Source organism: Geospiza fortis, unplaced genomic scaffold (assembly GCF_000277835.1).
Source record: "Geospiza fortis unplaced genomic scaffold, GeoFor_1.0 scaffold203, whole genome shotgun sequence".
NCBI classification, from domain to species: Eukaryota; Metazoa; Chordata; class Aves; order Passeriformes; family Thraupidae; genus Geospiza; species Geospiza fortis.
Genome location: NW_005054385.1, coordinates 2,035,775 through 2,061,562, shown reverse-complemented (window position 1 = coordinate 2,061,562; position 25,788 = coordinate 2,035,775). Strand labels below are relative to the sequence as shown.

The window sequence follows — 25,788 nt, the reverse complement described above, 5'->3', positions numbered from 1 at the left end:
CGGGGGTTCGCGGGACACCCGTGAGCGCTGTCGCCGTGCGGGCAGAGCGGGACTCGCAGCCGGCCGAGGGCGAGGAGCTGTGGCGGAGGACGCGCGTGTCCGAGGAGCCCGGGCAGCACCGGAGCCCTGGGACGAGCAGTTCGGGACGTACAGGGGACTTGAACAGTGCCTTTTGCAAGGGAAGGAGTTACTGGAGGAGTTTAATGCAAATTAGGGAGTGTATCAGTAATTTCATATGGAACATTTTTATTAAAGTATAATTACTGCTAGTATTGTTGCTGTTGCTATATTTGTTATTATTTTTGTTATTGTTGTTTAGTATTATAGTCTTCTACTACTGTCTTACCTGGCAGCCAAATTTTCTTCCTGTATAGGATCTCAATTTAGAGGTGTTTTCTGCCTTTTGGCTTTTCAGATAACAGCTGGGAAGACAAGTTATTATTAGTTCCTGTGTGTTATAAAGAGGATTATTAAATTCCTAGCATCTGCGTAAGTCATTAGAAGTGTCCCTGATGTGACCTGAAGGTCTTTACTGGCAGTCATCTGTGGTGGGAAAGGAACCAATCTTGTTTTTCAAGATTGTAGGGCACAGATGTGAATTTGATGTTTTCTGTTTTATTAGTGGAATTCAGCTCTTAATGGAAGTGATGCAGATGTGACCTTCACAATTCAGGTCATAAGATATTTTAGCCAGGCAGATACACTTTATGAACTTTAAACTACTGGGCTGCTAAGTGAATTACGAAAGAAATCCTTAGTCTTGCAAATATGACTAACTAACCACCACCCTCTGACCCTGACCAACCAACTAGTTTTTTACCTGTCAAGTTGCACATGCATTCAGATCATAGCGTCATGTCTTAAATATGAAGCAGCCTGCTTCCCCTACCAGTGTAGCAGAAGTCTCTGAGCTTTTGATGCCCTTCACAAGCTTCTGCTGCAGGTGAACTTTGATTTTCCTGACACCACCCCAATGTGCCCTGGCAGTGTTTCTAATTCCTTCTTTGTGGCCTGTCTTTGCACCCACTCTCTGTAAGACACTTTTCTTGGGAGCTAAGTCACAAGTTCCCTGCACAGCCCTGCTAGTCTCTGATACACCTTCTTGTCTTCTGAGTAGATCACTCCAGCCCCAGGCAGGGCTTAAAGCCCTATCAGCTTTTCTCTGCTCTTTTCTCCTCCAGAGCTGCCTCCTGCTGGACCCCATTTACCTCTTCTCTGACTAAGGTAAATTATGCTGATCTCATATTGGTTGGTTGAAGGAGGTAGAAACTAGATTCTGGCCTTACTTTACTGACTTTTACACTTTGACTATGTATTCCACAGTTTAACTTTCCTCACTGTGTGTGTGACTGAATTCACATCAGTAGTTTTTTTGTGGTTCACTCTTCTGTTTAGATATTTTTCTTCCTGTGCCTTTCTAAGATTCTTTCTAAGACTCTAAGATTTTGCAGATAAAAGCTGTTTGAAATGGCATCAGAATTCTGGACATGGTTGACTTTCTGAGATCTTGTAGATGCCTAGCCTTGCCTCTTCAGGGGAAGAGGCGTCTCCCCCTTTCTGCCTCATTCTAATTTTCTGCCTTTTGAAAGCAAAAATCCTCCTAGAGAGCATTTAAGTGATAGATGTGCTCAGACTAGAGGGGAAAAGCACATCTGAAACCAGACGGGGAGAAACAATACTAAGTTTGGCCCAGTCTGAAAGGAAAATTAATGGAAGCTCAGAGTGTAAGCTTTTGTAATATTTGTGATGCGAGCAAAAAGTGAAGTTACTGTTGCACATAGTTTATATGAATTCTTCAAATGAAGTTAAAATCCTTAACCTCCTGGGTTTTGCTACAGTGTTACAGAAAGAAACCTGACCCTTATGTAAAGCGCTGAAACACACATTCCTTCATATGCAAACCTGTTGTCTGAAAGGCTTTATCATTGAATATGTTTGTGGAGTTGATATTTCTCTTTCCAAAAATTCAGGGATACTCTATTAGCCAGACATCCTTCTTAAGCTTTAAAACTTGATAGTTTCTCTCAGTTGATTGGACCTGTTTATGGGAGGACCCACTGGACTACACACAGTTACTGGGAAACTGTTGGGTGTAGAAGATTTAAGAGAAAAATTGCCATTTCTGAAAATAAAGCTCTTGGCATTTGTATATGGTGCTGTGGTTCCAGACTTGGTACTTTATACCCCATTGAGACATCAGTTTTTTGTATTTAGAGCACTGTGATTAATAGAATTCAGAGATCTGTGTAGGTATGTTGGCTTGTTGGAAACTGGCATTTTGTTTTTACAAATTACTCTTTTTCCATTGCTGCAGAACATAGCAGCTCTGTTGTAAAACAGTGTGTTGGATCTTTTTACAAAAAGGGAGAAATGTAACTGGGTAACCTTCTTTATAGTGTTTGCAAACTTGGGATGTGGTTTTACATCAGTGGCTTCGGGCTGTTTTCTTTGTAAAAGGATGAAGGCGTTTTTCTGGCTGGGAGACTGTGCTAATTACATTTGCCCTTAGACTCTGATAAAAGTCAAATGATTAACAGCTTCTGCTTTATTCTTCTCTTCTTTACTGCCCACTATCCCCTTCACCTTTAGGAAACTGGCAGGATGCACTCTCTTCATCACAGGTGCGAGCCGGGGCATCGGCAAGGCCATTGCTTTGAAAGTTGCCAAGGATGGTGCCAACATTGTGATAGCTGCCAAGACAGCTGAGCCCCATCCTACTCTTCCAGGGACTATCTACACTGCTGCAGAAGAAAGTAAGTTGTAACAAATGAAGGTGCTTGGCTGAGTGTATACCCTTGCTTAATTACTGTACCTGAGTGGAAAAATGCATAGACTCTTAGTTTGAGTTCACCTTTGCTAAAATATGCTTAGTGCTTCTCTTGCCTCCCAGGAATGCTATAATGCTACTGTAATGAAGATGGATGTATGTATATAAATATAAAAATGCTATGCTACTTGAGATGTATAAAATAAACATTTGCAGTGTTAAGATACTGTTTTGGCTTCCCTGTTCCTCATATGATATGTTAGGAGGTCACAATTTGAGAGTGTGATTTTCAGTGCCATCTTGAAGTGTGTCATTGCTTGAGAGGTTCTCAGAAGGTTCATGTTAGTTTTCCCATCTGAGAGCAAATTTGTAAATGTTTAATTTTTTAATTGTGCAGTTGAAGCAGCTGGAGGAAAGGCTTTGCCATGCATTGTTAATGTGAGAGAAGAACAGCAAATCATTAATGCTGTGGAGAAAGCTGTGAAGACTTTTGGAGGTAAGTCAAGGTGTGGGGGAAGGCAGGCATTAACAGGCAGATTGTTCAAACAAAGAGAAAAAAACCTGCCTGCCTTACTTGTGTTTTTTTTTCTTTAAATGCTAATGTGAAATGGCTTACTTTAAAACCAGGGATTGATATTTTGGTGAATAATGCAAGCGCCATCTCTTTGACCGGCACTTTGGAAACAGCAACAAAGAAGGTCAATCTCATGATGGATGTCAATGTACGAGGAACCTATCTTACGTAAGTGCTGAGAGAAGGAAGCAAAGCAATTGTAACAGCATGTATGATGTTATTTCAGTTTTTCTGAGAAATTCTGTAGCTGTCTTGCTGCCCTAGAATTTGAATGCAGATATTCTGCATGTGCTCACAGGAAATTGCTCAGTTATTGGTCAACTGATTTGAATTAATATTTCCAAGAATTATTTGCTAGTTGGAGTAAACAGAAACCTTATTACTGAAGTCATTAAATGTTCACAAGCCCCTCCATGTATGTAGGAAGAAAAAAGTCATTTGTTTCAAATGAAGCTCCAGCTTGGCTTTGTTAAATGCTGACGCTCTTTCATTTCAAGCAAAATGACTACATTTTTGCATACATCAAGTCAATATCTTAATTGTCAGTTTTCTTCTCATAAGCTTCTTTCTCGTCTTGAGAAATATTGTATAACTCACCATACTTAAAAGAGAAATGTTGAACTGGTAACTTCATGATCCAAAGTGTTCTCCATCTACTTTCAGCTTATCAATTCTATTATTTATTTAAATGAACATACTAAGATTTGATTTCACAATTCCCGGGTTCATTATTTTGCACACGTTAGGAGGTGGATTTAGCAGGTTGAATAATTGTTACATTTTCAGGATGTCATTTAAAGCACTGTCTTAAAATGAAGACTTGGATTTTCACAGGGTTTATTAAAAAAACCATAAGATGATGGATATTCTCTAAATTCAGATGTTGCTTGGTGTGATCAGAAAGTTTTGTATCAAAGTATCACCACAGAATTATAGAATAGTTTGGGTTAGAAGGCACCTTTAAAGATTATCTAGTCCAATCCTCCCATCTAGAACAGATTGACTGTCCTTCTCCTTTCTGCAGATCAGTCTGGTTGCCAGCTCTTCATAAATTGCTGAATGGATTCAATTGTATTGCTGTAGTAAGTTCCATCTTCTCCTCCCCACCCAATAGCAGCAGTGATTTTCTTGATGTTACATCTAGCTATTCCAAATTAATGGGGAATTCCTAAAGTGTATTTTTGCTCCTGTTCTACCTTGAGAAGATTAAAAATTAGGTTCTGTATGCTGGAAGGGGAAAAGCATAAGAAAAATCACTGCCTCTCAGGGGAATGGTCTTTGTCATTGTTTTTGTAATTCTCAATTGAGAAAACATGGTGAAGCATTTTTGCCCTTTTTTCTCCTTGCTTTGTATGTTAAATCTGATTGTAATTTGTAGAGACCTACTTTCAGTTTGATGTTCAGGAAAATTTCAATAACTTAAAAAAGAAGGTGTGGATTTTTTGCCTGTGTAGAGGCGGTACTAGGAAAGATTCCCTAGTTTACAGATTATACCTGTTGACATGGGATCATGGAATTGTTAAATCGTGGAATCGATTGGGCTGAAAGAAAGCTTAAAACATTGTCTACTTCCAAGGGCTGGAAGAGACCTTAAAACTGTCTGCTTCCAAGCCCCCACCATAAGTTGGGATATCTTCCATAGACCAGGTTGCTCTGAGCCTATCCAGCCTGGCCTTGAACACTTCAATTGGTGGGGAATCTATAGTTTCCTAGGCAACCTGTTCCAGTGCCTTACCCCTCTCAGAGTAAAGAACTTCTTCCTAATATCTAATCTCAACCCACCCTCTTCCAATTTAAAGCCATCCCCCCTTGCTCTCTCACTCCATGCCCTTGTGGAAAGTCCCTCTCCCACCTTCTTGTATCCCCTTTAGGTACTGGAAGGCTGTGGTAAGGTGACTCTAGAGCTTGCTCTTTTCCAGGCAGAATCATTCTGAGCTTGTCCTTGCAGGAGAGCTGTTCCATCCCTCTGATCAATTTGGTGGCCTCCTCTGGAGTTACCTTAAAAGACCTTCCTGTGCTGGGACCCCAGAGCTGGATGCAGGGTTCCAGGTGGGCTCTCACCAGAGCAGAGCAGAGCAGAGGGGCAGAATTCCCTCCCTCCCCTGCTGTCCCACTGCTTTGGATGCAGCCCAGGACATGTTTGGCTTTCTGGGCTCTGAGTGCCCATGCCCATGTCCAGCCTCTCACCCAGCAGCAACCCCCAGTCCTGCTCACAGGGCTGCTCTGCATCCATTCATCCCGCAGCCTGTGTTGATGCTGGGAGTGTCCTGACCCAGGTGCAGTACCTTGTTCTTGGTCTTGTTAAACCTCATGAGATTCCCATGTGCTCACATCTCAGACTTGTCCAGGTTCCTCTGGATGGCATCCTGGCCTTCAGTGGTGTCTACAGCACCATTCAGTTTGGGATCATCTGCAAATTTGCTGACGGTGCACTTGATCCCTTCATCTGTGTCATTGATGGATGCAATAATCCGTGGCTCTCTGGGCTTTGTATGGGTCCAGTCCAGCTGGCTCAAACCCAAGCCCACACAGCCCTGCATGGACAGAAAGTAAGAGACGAGAAGCGCTCTTCTCCACGTGGGGACCAGAGTCCTGTTTATTGGCTTGGGATGGGACACTCTGGTTCCAGTGACCACGCAGGTAGAAAAGACGGTGTGGCACCTTTGCAGTGGAGTTTTATACCCAAGGGGATAGGGGTGGGGAAAGAGGACCACGGCCAATGGGATACCATTGGGGAGGGGGTGAGGGGAGGGGTATCCATGGGACAGACCACCAGGTGTGTATAACAAGGGGGGGAATGTGAGGGAGAGACCATGTGATGGGGGAGGGGAAAAAACCATCCACATGACCTAACATACTCAGTAAAAATTTCCCATCAACCAGTGCAAAACAACAACTAAATAAACTATTTAGTGCAATACAATAGATGGAGACATGGACTAACACGGGTCCCAATACCCACCTGTGAGAGACGCCTGTTGTCACTGATGTCCATCAGAACTCTGAGACATTGACCACTACCCTCTGGATGCCACTGTCCAACCAATTTCTTATTCACTGAACAGTCTGCCCATCAAATCTTCTGTCCTCAGCTTATAAAGAAGGATGTTATGAGGAATCTTCTCTAAAGCTATAGAGACTAAATGACACCGGTAGTGCTACCCTTGACCTCTTGTGTATCCTTCTGTCGTAGAAAGCCTTTTGGTTGATCAGGGAGGATTTGCTCCTGGTGAAGACCCTCTGACTGTCCCAAATCACCTCCCTGTCCTAGGATCACCTCCTGATTCTAGGAGGATCTGTTCCAAGATTTTCCCAGGTACAGAGGTGAGGCTGACAGGTTGGTAGTTGCCAGGGTTCTCCTGTCCACCCTTTTTAAACATTGGTATGTTTCCCTTTTTACGGACACTTGGGTCATCAGCTGATTCCACAGTTTTTCAAATATGGGGAGTGGCTTGGCAACCTATTCCCTCAGGACTGTGAGGTGCATGTCATCAGGCCCCATGGACTTGTGTATGTTCAGGCTCCTCATGGTCAGAATCCTCATCTTCACTTAATGTGGGAAATACTTTGCTCCCCCAATCCCCATCCTGCTGTCCATCTACTTAACAGGTGTGGGAAGAGAAGTTGCCATTGAAGACTGAGGCAAAAAAGTTGTTGACCCTCTCAGCCTTCTTGTCAACGGTTGCTACCAGTGTTCCAGCCTTGCTATCCCAGGGTGTATGTGTATGCACTTTCTTTGCTTTCCTTTTCTGACTGACAGATCTGTAGAAGCCCTTTTTGTTATTCTTTACATCCCTTGTAAAGTTCAGCTCCAGCTTCACTTTGGCTTGCCTCACCCCAAATGTGTACAACAAGTCTGTATATTCTTCACAGGATACTTTCTCCCTGTCTCCACTGGCTATGCATTTGTTTCTTGTCATTTAATTTGACCAGCAGTTCTTGTACTCTTCCATTCCAGTCTCTTGCCTTCCTTGACAATTTCTTTGCCATTGGATCACTAGCTCTTGTGCTCTGTGGAAGGTGTCCTTAAAGATCTGCCAGTTCTGTTCTGCTCCCTTGTTTCTGAAGGCAGTGTTACAAGGATTCCTACTGACTAAGTTATTGAAGAAGTGGAATTTTGCTCTTCTGAACCTCAGGGCCCTGACTTTGCTCTTTGCTTGACCTGCTTCCCTCCAAACTGTGAAATCCACCAGTGCATGATCACTGCAGCCCAGGCTGCCTCCCATCGTGATGTCCCTGATTAGCTCACTTAGGTTTGTGACCATCAGGTCCAGAATGGCATCCCTTCTGGTAGAGTTATTACCTGGGTTAAGGAGTTCTGCTCCATGCATTCCAGGAATCTCTTGGATTGCCTACAGTTTTGGGTTTTTTTGCTACTTTTCCTTCAGACACTGAGGTGTCTGAAGTCTCCCAGTAGGACAAGAGCCCGCAAGGGTGATCCTTCCTGAAGTTGGAGCAAGAAGGTCTCATCAATAGGCTACTCTTGATCAGAGATCTGTAGTGATGCCAACCACAAGATTGCCTTTGTTGTTTCAGTCTGTGTTTCTTACCCACGGGCTTTTACCTGCTCATTGTTGTTCTTCAGTTCACAGGTTGTTCTTCAGAGATGGCTCATCACACTCAATGCACTTGTTGAAGTAGAGGGCAACCCTCCATCCCTCCTTTCTCCCTTGTCCCTTCTGATCAGGCTGTAGCCATCAATGGCTGCAGTTGAGTCATGGGATTTATCCCACCAAGTTTCAATAATGGCAGCTAAGTTTCTTGGTTCCTATGCATTAAGAAATTGAGGCATGTTAGTGAACCTGCCACTGAAAAGAGTTGAGACCCCAGGACAGTTAAGGAGGTGGTAAATAATTTAGTTTACTACTACTATGGTGATTTTGCTATTGAAGGTGTTGAAGTTGTTCCCTTTGTGGCTGAGAGTATGTGTGGGTCCTGTTGGAATATTTGAACTGTTGGTCACTAATGTGGTGATGTTTTCACCCTGTGAAGCTTGATTAAAAATTCTCAAGCAGAGATAAAATATAAACATTGCCCCAGTGCTAGAAGTGGTGTCAAAAGACAGTTTCTGTAAAGCAGAAGTTCCAATTTACAGAGACGTATAAATTCAAAGTAGAATTATCTTAGAAGAGAATAGGGTTTCATTTTTCTTTGGAATATTTATAATAGCATTCTGCTATGCAGTATTAGTTCTTCAACATGGTTTTAAAGAAGAAATAAGTATGGGATTAGAAGAGAATATTTTTATGACTACATGATGCTCTACATTGTTAATTTTCATTGTTGCCTTAGAGCATTGTTGCCGCTACCAGAACTATTATAAGGAGATTATGGCTTCTGAGTATCTGGAAAATTAGCTTTAGTCAAAACTGATGCACTGATTGGAGAATGTGGTCCAATTTCCAGGAATGAATACTAGGCCTGAGATAAGTGATCTGTGACAGATATTTTTTTTGTTGTTCTTTACACCAGTTAAATACTTGATATGAGAAGAGGCTTTGTCTTGGGCTGTTGTGAAAATATTGGTCTACTAGTATTGTTGTTACTGTAATTATAGGTGTTCCATAAAATAAGAGGTGACTGATTTGTCTGAATCTATCTTTCAGGTCTAAAGCATGTCTTCCCCACTTGAGGAAGAGTAAGAACCCCCATATCCTGAACCTTAGTCCACCTATGAATCTGAATCCCATGTGGTTCAAAAATCATTGTGGTGAGTAGCTTTCAGAGCGTTTTTTGGTATTTGGTGAGAAACAAGTAAGTTCCTGGTGAAGTGTGCAGTACTGCTAGTGCAGAATGCCGGATCTTGTATCTTTAGCACTGCATACAGACTGGCACTAATGGTTCCTCACAGCATTTTGTACCTGACCTACAAGAAATTGTTTTGTGGGAAAATGTAGGGCAGGTTTCAAGGCATCATCCATGCTTTTTGTTTTCAGGGTAAGTCTGTGATTTTCTGTGGGAATTGTTAGGATTACATATTTTCTGCTCCTAATAGAGACAGAAACCCAAATTTTATTTTCTTACTGATTCATCTTCCTGGTTTTTTTTAGTATGGATAAAGCTCAGTGTTATCTTTTAATATTTTGAAATTATTTTGAGATGGAAAAAGAACTGCATGTTATCTTGAAATTAGTGTTGCTCATTTTAAAACTGTAGCGAAACCTTTCCATTTTGGACACTTGTCATGTTAAACTCCAGCAAGTTCCAGTTCTTTCCCCAAGTTTCCATTCTCAAAGTAGATAGATAACAAGGATATAGAACTCCTGTTCCCCACTTCTTTTGTCTATAGGATTCTAGTTTGGTTCTTAACAGCTGCTATGCCTTAGGCATCTTAAAAAAAATGATCACTCTTGTCAGTGTAGCCTGCATAAAAAGCATGACAAAATCCACCATGCAGCTAGGCTTCAGCTTTGTTTTTGGCAGAACATGTGTAGTTTTCATTTTGTTTGCAGTGAAAAGACAGACTACAGTTTGTAGCTGATGGACATGGCAGGTAGAAGGGAGAGATTTTGACTCTAGGAAAGTGCTGTTTTTTCTGAAAGCCCTGAATTTTCCATGTGAGCCAATTATCTGTTTTATATTCCTCTCATAATTAAAATTAGATTTTACATAGAGTCTAAACTTTTCTATTTTTTCACTTCTTGTCTTAGCTTATACCATTTCTAAATATGGGATGTCCATGTGTGTCTTGGGAATGGCAGAAGAATTTAGAGGAGAAGTTGCTGTCAATGCTTTATGGCCTAAAACAGGTAATTTTTTTTTTTTTTTAGTATTACTGAAATACTGACTTTCTGTATTTTGTCTGCTAAAGCTTATTTTATTTGACACTGAATATACTTCAGGTTTCTTTTGGAATAGATTCAAGCAGTTCTTTTATGTGTTATGTTCTTTTATATATGTTATGAGCAGTTCTTTTATTTCTTCATCCTGCATGGGTTCTGGTTTTCATTGTAGTTCTCACTAGACTGTTGTCACTTTGAGCTAAACTCATCTTCATCTAGTTTAAAACCACACAGTTGAAGTGTGTGTGTGGTGTTTGACTTGCCTGTGCTTTTTCTGATGCAGCCAGTGTTTTGGTTTGGACAGAATCACAAAAATAATTGTATGCTTTAATGAGTGGGTATTGAACATCTGTGTACGTAGTACTTTTTAGAATTCCTTGCTAGTTAAACTGCGGGAGCTTACTGACAAGATAGATACCTCTGTACATGCGGAAATAATTTTTAAAAGGCCTATTCCTAGAAGTTTTGGCACAGTGCAGTTCTGTGAAGAGCTGTTCACAGAACCATCTGGTGGCAAATGACAAGAAATTAGCTCAATGCTCCCATGTTGTATTAGCTTCAATTGCTTTGTGTGGGTCAGTGAGGATAAGGACTGCTGTTTGAGGTTTGGCCAGCTGTTTGCCAAGGAGGCCAGTCTCTTTCCCCAGATATATTTATGGGCAGAAATTATACAGAGTGTTAAAATCAATACCAGACAGAGGGTAATCCTGCCCCTTAGTCGTGTAAGCCCAGTCATTGTGTTAGAAAACATTACAACAGTGTTTATTTCCTTAACGAGTGCAAGGAAGGAAGAAGGAATAGGAGGTAAAAATTTGAACCAAGATCCTCTTCTGAGGATGGTGCTCCTGTTTAAGAAGTGTTTGTACACAGACACTTTTCAATGTTCTGCTGTTAGGAATTGCAGGCCCCTTTCAACCTTCAGTGGGGACTGGAACTCTCTGATCTGCTTTCTCCAAGGTGAGAAATGTGAGGAAAACTTAACTATTTCAGACAAAATCAGCCAAATTTCTCTGCTCGAATACAGTAGCTGATCATCAGTTGAACAGTTGGGTTGGTGTGCCTGACAGACTTGGTCCTTTTTCATTGGTCTGGACGCTTGCATCTTAAATGCTTCCAGTAAATGGATGTCCCATAGTTCTGCTCACTCTGTGAGTTCTACCACAGAAATTTTTTGGTAAGAGATTGACTTTTAAAATTATAATTATATCGTTCATGATAATTATATCATCACAAAACCTGTACTATTTTGAAGACCAAAGGTCTTCATTTGTGATGTACTGAAGGCAACTACATGCATAGCTTCAAAATATGGATTACCTTGTGGTGGAGTCAAAGTTCACCTTTCAGGTTTCTAGTATGTGTTGTATTTTTTTTTTTTGTTTCTGAGGCAGTTAAAAGAAATGTGCACTTGTTTCCACATACTTGCTTCTTGAGTGCCCCAGGAAAACCTCAAAAAATTTTCCTCAAAACCTCAAATGGAGATTTCCCAGTATCTATGTCATTTGGAATAGAACCATGAAACCTGATTCTTGGTCTTTAGCTCCCTAGATCCCACCCATCCCCTTTGTCTTGCCTTAAAATGGCACTGTTAAATGGGTTTTATATCCCCTCAGAATCCAGTAAGTGGGAGTAACTTGGTTTCTCATTAGCAGAGGTGACCTTCTACCTACCATTGTGTGGTTTTTGGTCATTGGCTGATTTAACAATGTATATTTTCTATGAAAGTTAGGGATTGTAAAGGAATTAATTCAGATTATCTCATTCAGATAGAGAGACATAGTTTGAAACTGCAGACAACCAATTTAACTTATTTTTTCATAAAAACAGTAGTACAAGATTGCCTGTGTCTTGTAAGTGCTTACTTCATATGCTGTATAGACGCGTTATGTGGATCCTCCACAGCTTTCTTATTCTGGATGTGCTGGAAAAACATCCACTACTATTGTGGAAATGAGTCAGTGGCTTTATGGATCCTGTTAAAAGCTAAAGATTTTTTTTCTGCAGAGACCAGCTGGTTGTAATAGGTATTTATTTTGCAACATGGCTGTTTCTCCTGCCCACCTGAATAATTTGACCTGAAAAATAATGGCAAGGAAAAAATGAACCTGTGAGAATTTCTCCACCCCTTCCACAATGGAAACATTTTCAGAGGGGCAGCTAACTTTATAAGCAGGTTATATTAAGTCTTGCATAGTTGAATACATTATTTCTTTTTAATTTTGTCTTATGCTGCAGCACTCCAAGAATCAGTAGTAGTACCTGTGTCTCAGATGTCTTCTCGTATTAAAGAATATTTTTGGTGCTGTTAATAAGCTTCTATAAAATCTGACATTCTTAATGTGGGGAAGTGGGAAACCCAAACCAAATACAGTTATATCTTTCTCTTGAGCATTACATTTCCAATGTGTCCTTGGTAACATACCCATACCTGCTAAAGTAAGAAAGAACACTCTGGGAGCTGCTACTGGTTACAGAGTGCAGCTGATACTTTTTCCCCACAGGATCCTGCAGAACATGAGGCTTGGAAGTGCAGGAAGATTCAATTTACAGATGAAACCAGTATATATTATAAAAAATGCTTTTTTAAAGAATCTATGTGAGATGCTGTAAAGAAATAAAAAAAAGTAATTAAGCTTTTTATATAATCAAGGGTATACAAGCAGAGCTTTTTGTTTGCAGAAATTATGCCTGCTCATTCAGTGGTGCCTCCATGAAAACTGATGTGACATAAAGTATAAAAGATCATAATGTGTGAATTCTCCAGTACAAAAAAAAATGTGCTTTTGAAAGGTTTATCTTCCAAAAGTCATAAAGTTAACTTCCTTATTGTGAACCTCCAGAGAGGCAGTGTTACAGACTTCCGTGGTATCTGAAATACAGTTGCAAAGTTCCTAATTTAAGAGCCCACTATCATCTCATACAAATGTGATTACCCTCAGTGTTAGTATGGATGGCAGGATAGGTTCATTAATCTGATTCTTTAAACAGATTTCTCCATTTATCTAAAAGCGAAAGAGGACATCTGTCAAAAGGGCAAGGGGCAATCCCATCACAAAGAGAGCAGAAGAATAGTACAGGTGTCCTGGGACAGAATTGGAGGTCTATTGATGTGCATTAGAGGCAAACCTGCATCCCTTTATATGAAATGAATATAATAATGTGCAGCCAGATTACGAGGCAGTGCAGTTTGAAACCTCTTTGCTTATGCAGATAGGGTGACTGTGCTCAGAATAATAATAGTTAACAGTAACAGAGAAGTGACAGACCTGTGGGACAGGGAAAGTGAGCAGCTTAATGAATCCTCAGAACACATATATTTAAGAGAACTTGATAAATTTCATCATAGTATTTGACAAAAATATTCTCTGCACTGTTGGTAGCTATTAAAAAAAAATAAATCTTGCTGGGTATATATCACTTCAGAAGACAAAAAAAAGGCAAATTTATTGACTTCCTTAAAGATGAGAAGATGACCTAGGTAGACCTACAGTATGTACAGTATATCTATTTGTCACTTTTTATTTAGTCATGTGTTTGTAGTTTTTCAATTGATTTGAAAAAAAAAGCTGAGGTTGCTTAATAGTGAATGAAACCTAGAAGCTAATTCTCATTACAGAAAACTAATGTAATTAAGTCAATAGGGACATCTACACACTTCTGCACTCTCCTAGGGTACACTTGGACAGGAGCTCTCAGGCCAGTGCTTAAGACTTTGGTCCTTTTTCCCAGTATGTACTTTGAAAGGTGAATGAATGATCCAGCTCAGATACATGTGTCCTGCCCAGTGCCTCTTTTTTTTTTGCTATTTAAGGAATGTTGGGATCATTTCTGTACCAAAATTGCTGTTACTTTGTGTGGAATGTAAGCACTGAAAGGAAGACAAAAATGTATCTTTCAAGGTTTATCCTTCTGCTTCCCTGATGTTCTGGCCTGATATGTAGGAAAGGATTTGTGAATCTGCCTCAAAACTTGGGGGCAGAGTGTTGAGTTTTAAACAGCAGATGGGAAAAACTAATGAAGCAGAACATATGAGGGAAAAACAGTAAGATGGCAAGTGTCAAAAGCTGCAACTAGACAGCTTTTCCATGGAATAGGATGAAAAAACAATGGAATGGATACCTCAGCCTGGAATAGCAAATCACAGACTTAGACAGCAGCATGCCACAGTTTTAGTAGCTCCCATGAGAGAACCATAAAGAAGAATAGTAGAATGGCACAGAGGTAACAGAATTGCTTAATAAAAGAATCAGAAGCCTAGGAGATGTGGATTTTATTCTTAGGTCTAACACAGCCTTTCTGAGAAATACTGAACAAGTCATGTGAGGGTTTTGTTATTTGGTTTCTCATTAACTTAGGAGAAGCACTTTAGTAGCTCATGGGAGTTATCAAAAGACTAAAATTAAGCATCAAGACTTTCGGTGTGATAATCACCAAAGCTAATTCTTTATAACTGACGTGTCATACATTCACTTTGAGGAAAACTGTTGTCCTGTTAATTTTTCATGTCCTAAACAACTGGTGGAAAACTGGTGGGCTGATAAATACATAGAGGGATGTGACTGTCAGAAGATGTTCTGGCATTTTTGATTCCTGTGATCATTTCATGGATTTTTACTGTTGCTTGTAAAGAATTATTTGTTGGTTGGTAGTATTTCACAGCTTCTGTCTTCTAGAGTTTCCTTTTGCCTGAAAGGAAAATAAACTTTGTTTACCTGTGGAAGAAATGAGAATTCCATGTCATCAGTGTTAAAGCTTTGTTTTCTTATCCTCCAAACTTTCTAGCCATTCATACAGCTGCTATGGATATGCTGGGAGGAGCTGGAATAGAAAAACAGTGCAGGAAAACGGACATCCTGGCAGATGCTGCATATTGCATTTTGACAAAACCAAAAACTTTCACTGGCAACTTCATTATTGATGAAGTTCTGCTGAGAAAAGAAGGAGTTAAGGATTTTGATGTTTATGCAATTGCACCAGGTAAAAGACATCTTTTAAAGGTGAGAAGTAGGTTCAAGAAGGAGGGAAGAATATGTGGAGAATACTAATACAGTTTTGTTTCCCAGGGTTCTTCAATTAGTTAATAAAAAATGTTGCTTTGCCTCAGCTTTGAGAACATGCCTTAGTAGAAAGGCCATATGGATCCACTGAGAGTTTAATAATTTAATGTCTATTAAATTACATTAAGAAATTCTTTAATGAGAAGAAAACCTACCTGCACTGTAGATGTATATATTACTATTTAACAGCTAATGAGATAGATTTTTATGTTTTTCTTCTCCGATGTTCTTCATTGCAACCTTAGAAGCCTTCTAAGTCAGATTTTAAATGAACAAAATTCTAAAGTGTTACTTCATGCTACATTTTCCCTTCAAATTTAAACTGAGATACAGTACTACTTGACTGTAGTTTCAGATGAAACAGATTCTCACGGTGCACACCTGGTTTACTTAGATTTATTAATACATTTTTCCTCCCTCTTAGGTCACCCTCTGATGCCTGATTTCTTCTTAGATGTTGAAATTGACACTACAGCTATGAAGCAAGAAGGATATGGTAGGAAAAGCACCATGTGTACAAGTCCATAATTTCCATAATTAATTTCATTTCACAATAATGAATGCTCTATGTTTTTATTTTTCCCCTATGAATTTGGACTCCACTCAAGCTTTTTTAGCAAAAACCATTTTCTGATTTGAAGAGTAAGATCTATGGAAGTGACTATGTAGTTAAAACTGGGGAAAAATATCATACCTCTTGCAGGACTTCCATGGTGTAAAGTCAGTGCATTGTTTTGAAGAATTGTTTTTTAATCATCTGAATTGTGGTAGTAGGGAGGTCACAGGTAAGTATTGTTGGAAAAAGAAATTAGACTGCAAACAGCATATTTTGCAGGAATATCTCCTTTGCCTTGCTCATTTATACAAAAGAATATGACATAAAGCCTCCATGGCTTCTTACATGAAATTTGCACAATTTGCACATTTAAAATAGCTGTTGGGTGAAACGCAGAATTTTTTTTTTAGAAAAGCGTTGCTTTTTCTTTTTCAGAATTGGTTTATGTCAAGTTGAAGGGCAACTAAAGTGCTGAACTGCTTTTATTGGAGTGTCAAAACAGGGATAAAGCCAGGGCAGAGGAGGCAAGCTTGGAAATGTTCCTTTCTGGTGGAAATACTCCTTGAGCAATCACACTAGGACCGTTCTGCCAGGGACAGATGGTGTTAGTTCCTTGGGCTCCCAGTGCAGTTATTTTGTAGGGATTCACAGAACAGACCTAAGTATTTTTTGATACTGAAGATGCCTGAGAGACTTTCAACAGCATTTTGAGGGGCTGTTCCACTTGATTGGCTTTTAAAATTGCAAAAGCTTTCCTTTACTGTTAAATGTGCATGTTCATTGGGGTGAAGTAAGCCACTCATCAAAGCAGAACATTTATTTCCACCTTGGAGGACCATTGCAGAAGAGTTTATGAAAATATGCATGTCCTTTACAAGACAGACAAGACAGAAGTATTTTGAGATGAAAGCAATGGCTATTAAAGACACTGATTTTTTATTTTTAATAAAAATAAAAGTCAAGAGTAGTGTATGGATTACATTAGAAAACTGTTGTGTGAGCAGCAGTAATGAACTGTAAACAGTCAGAATTAGAATTTTGCTGTGGTTTTATTTTTGCTTTTCTTTTGATCTGTCAGGAATCAAAATTTATTACAGAATTACATTTAGCGATGTACATCTATTCAGATTCCTGGTGGAGAAATTATCCTTTATCAGTGTTAATACTGAAATGGTAAAATAACCACTTTGCCTACTTTGAAGCTTAAATCCTTTCAAATGGAGTTCTCTGCTTATGATTCTACATACACTTTCAAAGTGGTTTGCATTTGAAAGAGAAAAGTAATCTTTCTCATAGGTCCCCAGGAGGAGAAGAAATTAAGCAGATCCCAGCAGGAAGGAGCAGATGCAGCCAAGGCTAAGACAGAATCTGCTGCAGCCACGCCATCGAGTCCTGTTGCAGAGACGTTCCGAGTTATTCAAGGGACAGTGACTGAAGAGTACGTGAGAAGTACTCAGGGTGTCTTTCAGTTTGAGCTCTCTGGTAAGCCCATCGCTTGTGCAGCCTTGCCTGGCAAAAGGCCCCGGTGTTTTCAGACAGAAACACTTTGGAAGCTGGTCCCAAAGCAGGCCGGCTCCCCCGGCAAGAGCCCCCACCTGCCAGCGGCTCTGGGAGCAAAGCGCGGCCTCTGGGCTCCCCTGGCCGCGGCCCCAGGCCGTGGTGCGTGGGGCGTCACGGGGAACAAGAGGTGACTCCTTGCAGAGCCCCGCCAGCGTGCGGGCTGCCACGGAGCCGCTGCAAACGCACACGGCCGCGGGCGTCTGGCGGGGCAGCAGAGAGGGAGGGCACAGCAGTGCTTGCTGCCTTCTCACCGTGCTTCACTCTCTGTCCAGGCGATGGCGGAGGCACTTGGTATATTGACCTGAAGACCAAGGGTGGGAGCGCTGGCTTCGGAAAGCCTCCCGTGACAGCTGATGTGGTTATGAGCATGTCGAGTGCCGACTTTGTGAAGATGTTCACAGGTGAGGGACAAAGGCCTTTGTCAAGGGACGCAGGTACCGGGAGAGCCAGAAAAGCTGTCCCAGAAAAGCCTCTGCTGACAGGCGAGTAGAGCGGCTTCTCGCTCTGTGATCTGGGATTGGAGGAGCTTTCAGCTTTTTGTGGCTCTGGGGAGAGTGCAGGCAAGAACTGCTTGGATTCTTCTGCACTCCTGCATCCTGTGAACAGGAAGAGTGCAAAAGGTTACGCTGCTTTTATTAACCAGGTACCAACATTTTAGCAGCCAGTGTATCTTCAGAAAGAATCCAGTCAATGCATTGGGCTTGTGCTCTGCGCATGTCTGAGCAGCGTCTCCTAAATGTGCACTGCTTGTACCAGGAGGACTTGGTAGCAGTATAGATGCTAAGGTTTCACTGCGGTGGCATTACATTATCCTGTGCAAAGGCTTTTTCCACTTCCTTTGATATTCTGATGATTCTGTTTCTTCTTTTTAGGTAAATTGAAGCCAACTCTGGCCTTCATGACTGGAAGATTAAGGATTAAAGGAAACATGGCACTAGCAATAAAACTTGAGAAGATGCTTTCACAGCTTAATTCTAAACTGTGAGGGGAAACCCATACTAGCACAACAGTGGCCTTTCATATATAACTGCAATGCTGTTTTAAATTTTTAGTTCTTGTTTTTCTGATGCAGTATAAGAAATATGGATAAAGTGTGAGGTTTTTATGGAAGAAATAACTCAATCCGATTAAAAAGATGTCCATAATTAAACTAATTCTGTCTCAAGAATGCACTTAGGTTCCAGATATTTTCTTTGTTTCTGCTCCTCTTGGTCAATGTAGGACATCTGAAGTGAGTTTTTTCCCATGTAGTTGATTGTGCACATATCCCATGGAAAAGGTGGGTAGAGCAAATGTCACCCTGCAGATCAGTGCTAGAAGTGCTATGCCAAATTTACTAAGCTGGCTTACGAGTAGAAGTAATGTGGTCAGTTTAACAGAGTTTTAGTCACACCTGGTAAATTATTATCTCAAATTTTTCTCTCCTTTAATGAGTTTATTACCTACATGTATTCTCATATATCTGCATTACACTGAGGCTGTACAGCCATACTGAGTGATAAGTATGTTTTCTTCTTATGCAAAGGTATGCTCACAGACATGCATGCTCATGTGCTCCCTCTCTTCTCCTACCCCCCTACATCGCTGCAGCCAGTCAATTTCCCCTTGCTTCCATTTGGCTGGTAAAGATTTAAACTCACTGGTAAAATGATGCATGTCTCCACTTGGTAAGTGCCCAAGTGCACACATGGGCTGCCACTTCATGTGACAGCATCTGCAAAGTCAGATGGAGCAACCTCTTAAAATGTTTATTCATGGCAGACAAAAAAACTGCCCAGATTCTGGATCATTCACTCTTCTGAGCAAGCTGAGAAGGTTGCAACACTTAGGATTTATTTCTTAATTAACTTAGAAACACAAAAGTTTACAACTTTTTAGAGCCTGTGCTTGTTTAAAATTGCTTGACCTGCATTGAGAATGCCACATCTGTATTGCTTTCATCACAGTTCACAGAATCACAGAATGGGCCAGTTTGGAAGGGACCACATTGGGTCATCTGGTCCAACCTCCCTGCTCAAGCAGTATTTTCCTAAAGTACATTGATTACACAGAATTAAATCCAGATGGTTCTTGAATGTCTCCAGTGAGGGAGTGTCCGCAACCTCTATGGGCAGCCTGTTCCAGTGTGCAGTCAATCTCACAGTAAAAAGGTTCTTCCTCATATTTGAGTGGGAAATCCTGCTCATCAGTTTTGCCCATTGCTTCTTGACCTGTTGCTTGGTATAATTGAGAAGAGCCTGGATCCATGCTATTGGTACCCTCCCTTCAGATACTGATGAGGTAAGGCACTTGAATTCTGTTATAAAACTAATTTACCTCTGCCCTGCAGTCTCTGGAATCTTGAAAAATAGTAAGACAGGTTCCTTTCGCACCAGGCACAAAGGGCTGGGGGTGCTGAAGGAGGGAGAGGAGGTGGCTTATCCCATGTTTGGCATTATGTTAGCACAGTGAAGGGTGGCTCTAGCCAGGGGGCAGCACCAGTGGGCTGTAATGTGACCGCTCCCAGTCCAGCCCGCACACTGGACTGTGCTCAGTGGCTGTGCTCAGCCTGAAGCTCCATGAGATCTGTGTGCCCTAATTACCTCCCAGTGCCACCAGTCCCAGGAGCTGTGCCTAAAAGCTTCAGGCTCCACTGGGCAGTGTCTGCATCTTACCCCCATTGTGGTGTCTGAGTTGGTCACCACAGCCCCCGACTGTGGACTGCTGACCCCAGATTACTGTCAGTCTGCTCAGATCTGGCAGCTGAAGGATAGCAGAAGTGCTGGCATGCACCAGGACATGGAAGGAAAGGCTGAACATTGGATGGGAGGAAAACAAGATCCAGCACTGGAAACCAGAGTCCTCTGGAGACCAAACACATCAAGTGATAGTGATAATGCATACATACTGTAGCTGGCTGCTGTAAAGAAGTCCCGTGCTCTGCTCTCTACGCTGCAGAAACCCCACGGTTCTGGGGGTCAGGGAGAGGACACCCCTGTGCTCTCCCAAATGCCCATCCCTCCGAGGGTGCAGCATTCACCTGCAGCTGGCTCCTGACCACGCAGCTACTCGCAGGAGAACGTGGAGCGCCCTTCTCTTTCAGAACGACTCCTTTAATGCTGCCCGCCCCCGGCCGGGCTGACCCGGCTGCAGCCCGGGAGGGCAGGGGGAATGCGGCCGTGCAGAAGGAGGTGGCGAGCAAGGTGCTAGTGAGCACAGTCAGCTGGGCCCTGAGTGTCCTGGCGACAGTGAGATGATCTTTCAGGCTCGCAATCGGCTCTGAAAACACCGTCATGTGCGTCCTCCATGGGACGGCCTCAACACACTTGAAGGTGTCTTTGGCCCTGTCCTTTGAGTACGGTGTAATGTATGTGTTTACATGCTTCCTCCGACTCAGTTCCATTTACTCTCACGGGAAAATCTTCACTACCTGTCTCACACTGTTAGGAATATGTCTTTGGGGAATACTAGGTTTTGGCTGAATCTCCCTCTCATCTTGCCATTGAACAAACTGTCTCTGGAGTGTACTGTTTTCAGGAAGGAAGAAAAACTTAGTTACTTAATTTCTTTTCCATCTGAGAGACCTTTTTGTTTATGGTATAAACTTACATAAGCTCATTTAATTGGAAACATTTATAGTAATTTAAGAGACATTACACCTGCCACAGTGAATGCATGGTACAGGCTTCCAGGTACTCTGGAGACCGTGGAAGACTATTCAATTCCACCAGCACTACAAAAGCCACTCCAGGGGTAGTACATGTGCTTTTAGTGACTCGTGTTAGCCCCTCTACAATGACTGTGGCAGAGATCATTCAGTGGCAGGAAATTAAGATATCAAGTGCCTGGCACAACACTTGTTTGTTCAGTATCAGGACTTTGAACTGAATTTTAGAAGATTGCAGGGTTTTTTAGAACTGGAATTCACAAATGCCAATACATCTATTTTACCAATGTTTTAAACAGTCAAGCATCTACCTTCAGAGCATCTTCTGGGAGCAGCTATTTCCATAGACAGCATTATTTGCTACCACTCCCTCACAAACAGACTGTTTAACACAGGAAGATAACATTTTCAGCCCACAAGGATGAAAATATTAATGACTTGTACTGCATATTGTAAAGTTTTATATCTGTTACCAAAATGGGAAAAACAAGGCAGTTTCATGAATAAGTCACAGTAACTTATCTATTAGCACATTTCATTTACCAGGATTCATATCAATGTTTATTTTTAGGATTTCTTTTTAGCAGTGATATAAGCACAGGCAGGACACTAGTTACCATATCAAATATTTGCATCTGTTCCAACTTACAGAAACTCCCAAAACTACAGTCCTATTTAGTCAGAATTCCATTTATTTAATAAAAATAAATATTTGAAATCTAGCTTTACCCATTACTCAAATAACTCATCTCTATTCCCTTGCTTGTGGCCTTATATTGGTTTCAGATTTTGCATCAGCATTAGCACTGCATATCCTTTAAGACTGTCTTTTCCCCCTCTTTTGCCTGTAACCATACTCCAAGCTTTCCTGGAACAGTCCAGGGTATTTGATTATCCTTAACTTATGTCAGTGCTCACATTAGAGGAAGAAGTAAAAAACTGCCAGCTGAAGTATTTTTTAAGCTATCTCATAGGAGATTAACTTTGATCTGGTTATGCATTATCTGGTTAACCACATTGAAGTCTAGACAAATTAGTCCAGGTTTGTACCATCATCAGCTACTCCTCACTGTCTGTGACTCCCGGTGCTGTGCATGTGCATCCATCCGCAACACGGCTCTCACCAAGGGGAGTAACCCGCTTCACACACAGGTGAATGCATATATTGCAGCCCTGAGTGGCACATCACATTGGGCAGAGGCAAAAATATGAGAAGGCTTAGAGAAGGCAGCACAAAGCACAACTATCAGCTGCCCCTGTAGTGTTAGTCAGGGCATTATGAGGACCTTTCCATGATGGAAAGTGTATTTGTGGGCTCAGAGAAAGTCACCTGTGGAGTTGTGAAGATTGTCCAGGAGATCATGATCTGGGAATTTCTGATCTGTACAGAACAAATGAAACAAAAGACAGGCACTTAGAGATAGGGTTAATGTTCTCAGGTCTGTGCCAGGTCTGTACTCCATGATTTTTCTATTTAAGATCCCTACTCTTCCATGTTTAAAGTGACAGGAAAACTACAAACAGAAAAAAAAACCCCTCCGTTGCCAGCTGAAGCATTCCTAGTCTCTTCCTGTGTTTTCCAACCCACAAGGATACCTGTAGCTCAGCTGTACTGGTATAAAACTGTGTGGTCCTGCTATGAACCAGAATGGGAAATGCAGCCAGAGAGATTATCTTTTTTCTTCAAATTAACCCATATGAATTCTGCAACTTTGTTAAAATAATAACAAAACAAAACCCAAGAACAAAACCAAAATAAAACAATGAAAACTCAAACCACAAACAAAAAAACCCAACCAAATCCACAAACCCATAAAACACAGTAAAATATAAACAAAATAGCAAAACCAAAACAATAGAGAAAGATAGTTAAATTTTGTTCCGTAACAGTAGGAGATAAATAATGGAAGTTGGATATGTAAAGCTGGGCATACACGGATCTTTGTGTAGAACAGAAAGTATACTATGAATGTATATGCCTTCAACACTAACTAATGTGGTGTTGAAGGCATATACATTCCTGCTACATTATTTTAAGTTACTTCTTCAGTTTGCGGTTGTGATTTTTCTGAAGTTGGTGAGGTCTTTACATCTAGTCATGTAAGAATTTACTCGAATGGACAAATCAAACTGTTTGGGTAAAGCATTTCCATCTGTAGGATGTCCTCTGTTCTTCTAGAAGCATCTCCTTGCCACCTGCTTCCCTCGAGAATTTCCTCTGATGTTCACTTGGGTGTTTCTCCCAAAGACCTCTAACCTACAGCAGCGCTCATGGTGCCTCACTTAACCATGCAGCTGACTCAGATATTATGTTACACTGGGATGATCAGTATCAGGCTCAGTTATTTTTTACTCAGAAACAGCTGGCTTAATTGCAGGTGTCCTCTGATTATTACTGCCCAAACAAAAACGTGTAATAGCAAATATCCTGAGTTAGGATAAGAACAGCTAAAACACAGAATTTTATCAGAATTCATTACCTAGTTAGGAACCACATTTTCCACTGCAAAGTATTTCATTATCAATTCTAAACAATTTTTGAATCCTTAAAAAAGTATTTCTATGGTCTTGCTGCAATGGAAGCATCTTTCTATACATTCTGTAGTCTAAAATCTGTTTTCGTTGAAAGGAATTGATGATTGAGACATGAAGTTCAATAGCAATGTATGAAAGTTTCAGAAACTGATAGAAGGTTAAAGAGCTGTAAAATGGAATCTGTGGTCAAATTCATTAGAGCTTTTACTGTCATTCAAGCAGTTTTCCTCTTAATGGGATGAATGCACTATATATGGTGTGGTATGGCATGGCACGGCATGGCATGGCGTGGTATGGAGCATTATGGTGTGACTATTGTGTTCTCAAATAAAGTGCATGAGACTACCTTTACATGAAATAGCTTCCCTTACCAAATGAGACTGTGTGTTAGTAATTCACCTTTGATGAGGATTTTCTAGGGAATTTTTAGATCAGTGTCTCTCTAAAGTCTGCTAGTCTGGGTTTTCTGTTTAAAGCATGACTTTAGTGCTTACAGGCAAGCCCCCCTTTTCCATATTCTTCTATCTAATAAGGTCATACTGTGCAAGTCAATGAAGTTTATAAAACCTGTGAGTCACTGCCAGCCTGAAAAAAAATGAAGCACATGTGGTGAGCGATGGTTGCTGTTTAACTTTTTTTCTTTTTTTTTTTTTTTCCCCAAGATCTTTGCGGTTGGCTTTGAGGAGGGAGCTGCTGCTCTGGAAGACGTGTGGAAGCTGGGGGAGGGCTGAAAGCATTGGCTCGGTCGGTGAGAGCATGGTGCCAATAACGCTGAAGTTGTGTGCTCGATCGGCTGCGGCCCATTCATTTAAGAGCTGGACTCGATGATCCTTGTAGGTCCTTTCCAGCTCAGAATATCCCGTGGCTCCGTGGAGATCCCCGAGGAGGGCAGGATGACTAGCCAGACGATTCTGTTCTCACTGAGGTACTTTAGGAAACCAGAAGCAGGAAGGAGCGACATGGAATTTGACCACACGAGGGTGCGTGTGAGTAGTAAGGCGGTCGCCGAGTATTTCGGGAAGCAAAACGCTCGCAGGTAAAACCCCGCTGTACAGGGGTTTCCACTGACTTCACCTAGCAGTCAGTGAAAATAATCACCATATTGCCTATATGTACTCTAGACAGCACGGACACAGTAACTTCATGCTTGAAAAGCAGTCACTTAAAAACACCATGTCAGACCTAGGGGATTTTTGCCTTTTTAACTTCAACAGGAATTTGAATAAAGGAAAAAAAAAAGGAAGAAGGCAGTGAAGAGGAATTAAGTGCACAGTTTAGGGATGCCAGTTCAAGACACAAAGAAGATACCCCAAAGATCTTAACTTCCGTGTGTGTACTGCTGCAACAAGGAAATATTCCCTTAACAGCTAGCATTATGAGGACAATGCAGCAGCACAGAATTAATCTGCAGAAGAGATCCTTCTTGATTTCTAAAGTAAAGCAGAAAGCAGGTCTTGCCAATAGGCATGAAATTCTAAACAAAAAAAATCTGTAAGGCAGAGAACATCAGTCTGAAGCAATAGCATCCTGCAAAAACATGAACTATTAAAACTTATCCAAGAAAGAAGTGAAAGATGTTTGAAACAGCTTGAAAATTAAGTAACATCCATCAGTTTTAAAGCTGCTGGAGGCATTTTGTCCTGTTTTTTGCTCAGCCTGAGCCTAAATGAAGAAAAAATACATGAATGGTTTTTTTACGAGGCAGAACACAAGGTCATCTTGACCTATCTCACAGATAGAGCATATTTCTAAACCCTTGATGTTTTTACCTGACCTTGAAGATAAGAGAAGAATCTCAGAAGGACCAAGCAGTAGAGAACTGTTTTTTAAGTTAAGAGAAAAGTTTAATCATTCTTGACTTGAACACTTATGAATCAGGTCAGGAGGCTTAAGCTGAAAATATTGCAACAATTCCAAGGAGAGAACATCAAAGTCTCTTCCTTTTTTCCTACTAATCAGTAGATAAAGGAAAGCCTTCCATTATAGGAAAAAAAAAAAAAAAAAAAACCAAAAAACCAAAACCAAAACCAAAAAAAAAAAAAAAAAAAACCCAAAAAACTAGTGGAAGACTTAATAATAATTAATTTGAAGCCAGGAGACAAGTCACACATTCACACATTCAAGAGCTAGAGAGTATGACTTTGATAAAGCAGTGGTGTATATGTAAGACGTGTATTCTTTTTGGTAAAATCTTGTTACATTCATTCAGCATGTATTGGCTGAAGCCAAGAGAAAATTTTAAGCAAGATATACTGATAAGTGTTTTGGCTTTGCCTTTTGTTTTTAACAGACTAAATCCATGAAGCCTGTA

General features: G+C 40.9%; 1 protein-coding gene and 1 long non-coding RNA gene across 3 annotated transcripts in view; one reads left to right on the top strand and one right to left on the bottom strand.

The window, feature by feature from the left end:
• The first annotated feature begins 1,188 nt into the window (after positions 1–1,188).
• On the top strand, positions 1,189–18,468 carry HSDL2 (hydroxysteroid dehydrogenase like 2). Of its 2 annotated transcripts, XM_031060552.1 has the most exons (11): positions 1,189–1,224; positions 2,590–2,753; positions 3,165–3,263; positions 3,395–3,509; positions 8,948–9,051; positions 9,992–10,090; positions 14,906–15,100; positions 15,605–15,676; positions 17,033–17,218; positions 17,569–17,697; positions 18,169–18,468. In XM_031060552.1, the coding sequence occupies exons 4-11, from the start codon at positions 3,475–3,477 to the stop codon at positions 18,279–18,281; spliced, it is 933 nt and encodes a 310-aa protein (XP_030916412.1). In that variant the 5' UTR covers positions 1,189–1,224; positions 2,590–2,753; positions 3,165–3,263; positions 3,395–3,474; the 3' UTR covers positions 18,282–18,468. The 2 variants fall into 2 exon arrangements, with proteins under 2 accessions (XP_030916412.1, XP_030916413.1); XM_031060553.1 differs by lacking the exons at positions 1,189–1,224; positions 2,590–2,753; positions 3,165–3,263; positions 3,395–3,509 and adding an exon at positions 6,564–6,665 and having other exon boundaries at positions 18,169–18,437.
• The window catches only part of LOC115948367, a 33,254-nt gene continuing 25,170 nt past the window's right edge, over positions 17,705–25,788 (bottom strand). The window contains exon 4 of the long non-coding RNA XR_004082184.1: positions 17,705–17,892. This is a non-coding gene — a long non-coding RNA (uncharacterized LOC115948367). The remainder of the gene's footprint in view (positions 17,893–25,788) is intronic.

What these genes read in the sequence shown, in the direction of transcription:
- HSDL2 (XM_031060552.1), top strand. Translation starts at nt 3,475, where the DNA reads ATGATGGATGTCAATGTACGAGGAACCTATCTTAC. An exon ending in TATGAAGCAAGAAGGATATG is followed by an intron (nt 15,677 to 17,032) that starts GTAGGAAAAGCA and finishes TCTTTCTCATAG; the next exon opens with GTCCCCAGGAGGAGAAGAAA. An exon ending in CTTTGTGAAGATGTTCACAG is followed by an intron (nt 17,698 to 18,168) that starts GTGAGGGACAAA and finishes TCTTCTTTTTAG; the next exon opens with GTAAATTGAAGCCAACTCTG.